The sequence below is a fragment of the Phacochoerus africanus genome, chromosome 9 (genome assembly GCF_016906955.1).
Source record: "Phacochoerus africanus isolate WHEZ1 chromosome 9, ROS_Pafr_v1, whole genome shotgun sequence".
Taxonomy (NCBI): domain Eukaryota; kingdom Metazoa; phylum Chordata; class Mammalia; order Artiodactyla; family Suidae; genus Phacochoerus; species Phacochoerus africanus.
In genome coordinates this window covers 124,023,082-124,029,707 of record NC_062552.1, presented here as the reverse complement: position 1 = coordinate 124,029,707, position 6,626 = coordinate 124,023,082, and the positions used below count along the sequence as shown (strand labels likewise).

The following is a 6,626-nucleotide window of genomic DNA, read 5'->3' as shown; positions in this document are numbered from 1 at the left end:
TGAAGGGGCTGCTGAGGTGCTGAGGCTGGGCCCCCCCCCCGGCATTCCCTGTCAGCTTTGTGCCCCACCCCACCTGCCCCCCACCCCTGCCACAGCCAAGTCAGCAGCCTCTCCCAGAGCCCCTTCCCGGGGGAGGAAATTCCCAGACAGGCCTTTTAGAAGAGCTGAACCATTCAATATCAATAATTAATGCTAGATTTTTATAATTAAATTTTAATACATTCTTATTAATTTTAGACAAACTCCCTGGCAGGTCATTCACTGTGAGTGATGGAGGCTACTAGAGCCCCAGGCAGGGCATCCCCCGCCTTTGGGTGGGCAGGGTCCCTAGGGTGTGGGGTCTAGGCCCAGCCGGGCTGGCTCTCTGAGCTCTGCTCTCCTGATCTGGGAAATGGGAGTGACTGCTTCCTGAGGAAGAGCTGGACCAGGCGCAGAGTGCGCAGGGCTGCTGGGTGGTGGTGTCATCGTCATCTCTGCTGTTCTGCTGCCGGGTGGCCTCCCAGGACCTGAGTCGCCGTTGCGTTGCTCAACCATTAGCCCCTGGAGGGCAGGGCTCTCACCTCATTTGCTGCCGCCTCCCCATCCCAAGAACTGAGCCCAGAGCTAATGAACGCGGAGGCACCGTGGGTGGATGATGGAACACTTGGACTTTTGGGGTTGAGGCTGACCCTCGCATCCCGGGGCTCCTCCCACCCTGCGTTGGCCGGCTGGAGGCCAGGCCTGCTGGGTGCCCGGGGGTGCCCTGGAAGGACCAGGGCTCCAGCTGGAACTCACAGCCAGAAGAGAAGAGGCAGGAAAAGACACGCCACAGAGGTGTAGGACTCAAGCATGCATTGTCCGTGTTTATTGAGCGCCTGCTGTATGCTGGGATCTAGTATGCTGAGCGCGGTGATGGGAACCTGGGAAAGGTGGGCCTGGGTACATAGGGGGCGTCGGGGAGGTGTTGGCCAATCGGCCAGCTCTGTGTCTTGGGGGAGGAGGGTATATAGAGGGGTCTGGGCTCGTGGTCTCCGACAACTTTTAGAGCGTCGGAGACTGTGTCTGGCTGCCAATCCAGACGCCTTGGGGAGCCGCTCCTCTGAAATTCCTTCCCGCACGCACCCCAGACCCTCCGCAGTCCGTGATGCAGAAGGGCAATAGAGCGCCTCGCCGTTCTCCCTCTGCCCCCACCCCCAGCGTGCAGGTGAGGAAACTGAGGCCCGGGGAGTCTCGGGAGGGGCCTGATCGAGAACCCGGGGAGTTGGTGGCCGATCCTGGAGGAGGCCCCCGGGCCGGGCCTTCCAGCTCGGCGCTGGCGGCCGGGCTGCGCCCTCGGCCGGCGGGGCGGTGGGGGAGGCGGCGTGGGGCCCGGACCGGAGCGGAGCGCGCTCCCGGCGGACGCGGCGGCGGCGCCCGGCGCGAGGGGCCGGGATGGGCGGTCATCAGTCTTCCCAGGTGTGTCGCTTGGTCCCCGGGCTCAGCCCCCCGCCCCCCTTTAAAGGTGGGCAAGATACGGAAAGACGGGAAAAAGCCCCCGGGAGTGGCCTCTCCCTCCCTGCGCCCCCAGCTCCGCGCAGGAAGTGCGATCCCGCCCGGGCCGCTCGCAGTCCCTGTACTTCGCCGGCGCCCGCAGGGTTAACTGCAGCGGGTGGGCCCCCCGCCCGGCCCGCAGAGGGGCTGCTGGACTGCGCTGGGCTGGGCGGGGAGGGTCTCCAAGCCGCGCGCGTGTGGGTCTGCGCAAGCCCGGCAGGGAGCCCCGCCGGCGAGTCGGGTGCGCAAGGGTTAATCCCTTGGGCCCGGGAGGGGCGAGCCAGGCCCGGACCCCAGAAGCTGAGGGCAGCAGGGTCCCTGACAGAGGAGTCTGAGCTTTCGACTGCTAGCACCCTCGGATCGTGTGCGTATCAGGTTCTGCACTCCCGTACGGCCCCCAGTTGCCCGATTTGAACATTCTCCGACTCGAAAATTCTGCAATTCCGGGCTAGGCTTCCTCCGGGAGGGAGCGCGGGGCTGGAAGGGTTAACGGGCGGGGTGGGGCGAGGAGGGGGGAGAGCAGCGGGGGCCGCGGCCGCGGGAGAGTTGACGCGGCGGGGCCAAGTCCCCTCTCTTTCGGGCTTGCGCGTCTGGGATCGCCCCAGGCAGTGCAGTCCCGCGTCCCCGAGCCAGCCCCTTCCTCTCCCCGGGGGGCGTAACTCGGGTGCGTGGCGGCCCGGGCAGGCTCACCTGTTACTCGGCCGAGGCCCCACGCACCGCTGAGTCCCAGGGACCGCAGCCGGGGAGTATGGGCTGGGGGCGCGCGGGCCGGACTTTCCAACAACCGAGCCGCCCGGGGGTGCCCGGTCGCTGCGCCCGCCTGTGCCCGCGGTGCCCAGCTCCGCCCGGCGCGGCCGCGGAGCGCACGCCTCCTGCCTGCTGACCCTCTCGTTTGGTTTCTCGCAGGCCTCTGCCGCAGACATGGAGAAACTCAGGTGAGTGGAGCGTCTTCAGTGCCTCGGCTCCCGGGCCGGGGTCGGGGACGGGGGCGCCGGGGCGGGCGAGGGGAGAGGGCTGTGTCCGAGCGCATCCACGGCCCGCGGCTGCCCGGCGGGGCTGGCCGGGGCCGGGGTGCCTGTGTGTGATGCGTGTGTGAGTGCGCGCGTGGCTAGACAGTGGGAGCCCCGCGCGAGGGGTCCGCGGCCGGGCCGGGGCCAATGCGGCTGGGGGTGGGGGTGCGCCAGCCAGGGCCGGGCGGCCCGCGAATGGGTCCCCGCGATCCCCCGTGCCCCGTCCTGGGCTCTCGATTGTCCCCCGGGACCCTCAGGGCTCTGTTGCTGCAATTACGCACCCGATCCCCGGGGCCCGCCGCCCCTCCCCACCCCCCAGCTGACACTTGCGGGGTTCTGAGCTTTTAAGTTATTGCTTCGTGGGGATGGGGGTGGGGGATGGAGTCCAAGCTGCTGGCCGAGGCGGTCGCGTCTTGGAGCCATTTTGGGGGAACCCCGCGACGGCATCGGGCATCCGAGGAGTGCCCCCCTCGGCCTCCCTCCCGGAGCTAAACTTTGAGCCTTTGCGGATTCCACCCGGCTCCCTTAGGGGCAGCCCCCCCGGGGGATCAATTGATCTGACTATTCACGATTTCCCTTGGCCACCCTGAGCGCCCCCCCCCCCACTTTGGGAACAACCCTCCTGTTTTCCTTCCTGAGTCTGAGCCGAGGTTGGGTGGGCAGGAGGCCCAGCTTTGGGTGCTGGGTCTCAGGACTATCAACCCTGGTGCCTTGGTTGGGGGGGGGGGTCTCTCCGGCCCCTCCCTCCACGTCCTCCCCGCCCCCCAAGACCAGGATCAGCATCCCTGGGGAGGCAGCGAGGTAGCAGGTGCATCCATTGCCCAAGGGCGGGGCACCGACAAAGCCCCGCTTGTGGGGGGGGGGGGCAGGTCCCCGCAATGGGGGGGAGGGGGGCTAGAACCCTCCTGGGTGACCCTCATTGCTGTGGATGAGTGCCCAGGTGGGAGCCTGGGTACAGGTGGGCTCATACAGAGGCCCCAGACTGGACATGAGAGCAGGGCCATCTTCTGGCCACCGAGCTGGAGTGCAGCCCTCCCCTGTGGGTCCCACGGGGCCGAAACCCATTTGTCTTGGGCCCGGGGGAGGGTCCAGTCTCTTAGGTCGTAGGACCTCAGACCCAAAGCCAGATGTCCATAGGCAGGCCCACCTTGTCATGGTCAAGGTCTAGATGGCATGATAAGGGCCAGAGAGGCAGCCCTGTCTCTGGCCACATAGATGAGCCCAGTCCTGAACCCAGAGCTCTAACCCCAGGCCAGAATGCTCCCTGCTACCCCTATTGGCTATTTTCTTGCCAGAACCCCCACCCGATTGGGGTCTCTGTGGGGGAGGGGTCACTACTTAGCTGGGACTTGAAAATAAAGGTAGCATCATGGGGCACCCTGAGACCAGCCTCTGGGGAGGGGGGGGGGTCCCCTCCAGGATCCTCTTTCTCTTTCCCTCTCTCTCTATGCCCAGCCAAGGCTCTTGAGCACCTGCCCCTGTGCTCTGGACAGTAGAGACAGAGATATGGCCCCACCTGGCTAGGAGCACAGGTGAGCCAGGTGGGCAGTGGGCAGTCTCCTTCCCGGGGGCGGGGGGCAGAGGGCTTCCCTGAGCTGAATCCTGAAGGCTAGTGGCAGTGGCTAGGGCCCAGACTTTGGGGCTACACCGAGCCACATGGCCCCTCAGTGGAGGCAGAGCTCCGGAGTCCATGAGATTGGGGGTCCCGTGTGGCCGGGACCCAGCGTAGCCCCCCAGAACTGGGGAGCAGCCTGCCCTCCTCTCTCCTCTCCCTCTCACCTGGTTAGTGGTCTCAGAGCTGCCTCGAGGGCCTTTCTGAGCTATTTCTTCCCAGCCAGTGCTGGGGCTGCCCCTGTAGGGGTCTGGCCTGCATTTAGGGCCAGGGGTCCAGGACCAAGAGCCCCAAGGGATGTAGGGAACGTTGGTCAGCCTGGCCTCCCACAGAGTAGGTCACAGGGTATGGGGGTCCTCTGGTAAAGTCCTGACCTTCTCTGGGGCTCAGTTTCCTCATCTGTGAAGTGGGTACCCTCACCACCCCCACCCTGCAGGGCCTCACCGGGGACCTGGCCCACAGCAGGGCCCTCTGAACTACATGGCCGTGGGTTCCTAGGCAGGTAAAGATTCATTTGTGGTCACAGCGAAGGTGTCCCCTGAGCCAGGGTGCTGCCTCTTGCCCACATTTTAGGCTGGGCCTAGGAATCTGAATTGAGCTCCAAGAGGGCAGGCCCTTTGCCATCCAATATTTGCCACACACACCCCCCCACCACACACACACACAGATATCCCTCCAGTGCCTGGTCTGGCCCATGGGAGAGGATCCAATAAATATTCGTTGAATGAGTGAAAGACTGTGTCACTGTGACCCTCAGTGGCTCCCTCTGTCGGCAGGCACAGAGCTGAGGCTCCCCCTGCCCTAGCCCCTCTGCCTGAGTCCCTCTCCTTGCCACCCCCCCCACTACAGCCCCACATCTGAGTCCCGAACTAGCTGTCATTTTCGTGCTCCTCCGCCTTTGCCCATGCTGTTCCCTCTACTCAGAATGCCCTTCCACCCACCTTCTTATCCACATGACAAACGAGTTGTCCTTCCTGTCATCTTTTCTCTGTGGCTTTTGTGACCCTCTTGTCCCTCACCCCCAAGTGGGCTCATTCTCCCTCTGTGTACCCGGTCCCACCCTGGCACTGAGGCAGGCCAGTTCTCCAGAACAGGGACCCAGGCTCCTCAGCACATCCTCCCAGGGGATCCCATGTTGGAGACACTGGCCCAGGGAATCAGGGAGGGCTTCCTGGAAGCAGAGAGCCTTGAGCCAGGGCTTAAAGGATGAATAGGAGTTTGCAAGGAGGACAAACAGGAGGAGCCTTCCAAGAGGTGCAGAGTCCTGGGATAGCCTAAGGAAGCAAGGGTACATTCAGGGAGACCAGTGAGGGGTGGGGAGCTGAGGTCGGTGGGGTGTCCCCTGTCCTCCCCGCCCAGATGGCAGCCCGGTGATCAGAGCCTGGGGTCGAGTTCTCCAGCCCACAGCACCTGGCGGGGGCTGGCCCACAGGAAGGCTCCCCCCTACCCCCCGGGGTCTGGCACCCTCGCCTCTGGCCTGATGTGTGCCCTCTGCCTCTCGCTCACTCAGCTGTCCTGCTTGAAACACTCTTCCTGTCACCCTCAAATATGTGCAGATATTAGCGTGTCCGGGCTGGCTCTGCACGCGGAGCCGGCGGCGGCGGCGGCGGTGGCGGCGGCGCCGCAGCTAATCCCCAAGTTAATCCCCCCCTCTGCACGGGGTCCCCCTGCCTTCGCGCCGCCGTGGCCGCTTTGCCGCGTGCCTTTTAGCAAACCACGTCCTCTGAGTGAGCCTCAGTCCCCTCCTGGGTCACATAGCAAAGTGGATCAGTCACCTTGCGTGGCACCTGGGACACCGAAGGTCCCCAGCAAACCCAGAGCTATTCCTATTCCCAGTCCACCCTCCCCCGCCCCCCTGCCCTGCGGGATAATTTTTCAAAGTTGCGAATTGCGAGAGAAAAGACACATAGAGAAAAACTCAGAAACCTCTGGGCAGTTTAGAGATTAACTTTCGGATGACCATCACTCAGGTCAGGAAGCCCCCCCAAGAATGCTGCCGGCCCCCCAGGGCCCCCCCCACCAGGACCCTTCCCGATCACAGCCCCCGGCCCCTCCCGGGAGGTGTCCAGGACCCCGGCTTTTGTAATAAGCGGTTGTCTGCTTTCTTCCCGGCTTGGCCGCCCAAGAGTATCCCTCACCGACTTCGTCTGGTTCTGCCTGGTCTGGAACTTCACATGCACGGTGTCTTTTAGCCTGTGCTTTTCAGGTTGGCTTTTTTTTTTTTTTTTTCCGTCAAAACATCATGTTTTCGAGAGCGTCCGTCCGTAGCGTGTGTGGAGCTGTCCATGGCTGGTGTCTCGGGGACGGCGTTTGCGAGGGAAGTCGCTGCCATCTGTTTGTTCGCGGATGGACGTCCGGGCGCCTTCCAGCCTGGACCACTGGGAATGAAGCGGCCCGGCCATCCCCGAGCAGGTGCTGGGGAACCTGCAGCGCTCCCGGGGGGACCCCGGGGCGGCAGTGCTGGAGCGCAGGCCCCGCGCCCGGGCCGGCGCTGC

The 6,626-nt window shown here is 64.5% G+C and overlaps 1 protein-coding gene across 3 annotated transcripts in view; it reads left to right on the top strand.

Annotated features, from left to right (window-relative positions):
• The first annotated feature begins 587 nt into the window (after nucleotides 1-587).
• The window catches only part of BEGAIN (brain enriched guanylate kinase associated), a 29,236-nt gene continuing 23,197 nt past the window's right edge, over nucleotides 588-6,626 (top strand). The window contains exons 1-2 of one of the 3 annotated variants that reach the window (XM_047797161.1): nucleotides 588-908; nucleotides 2,416-2,444. In XM_047797161.1, coding sequence (XP_047653117.1) covers nucleotides 2,431-2,444 — 14 coding nt within the window. In that variant the 5' untranslated portion in view covers nucleotides 588-908; nucleotides 2,416-2,430. Of the gene's footprint in view, nucleotides 909-1,355; nucleotides 1,628-2,415; nucleotides 2,445-6,626 lie in introns of those variants that run through there. The other 2 variants (XM_047797163.1, XM_047797162.1) reach the window with 2 other exon arrangements.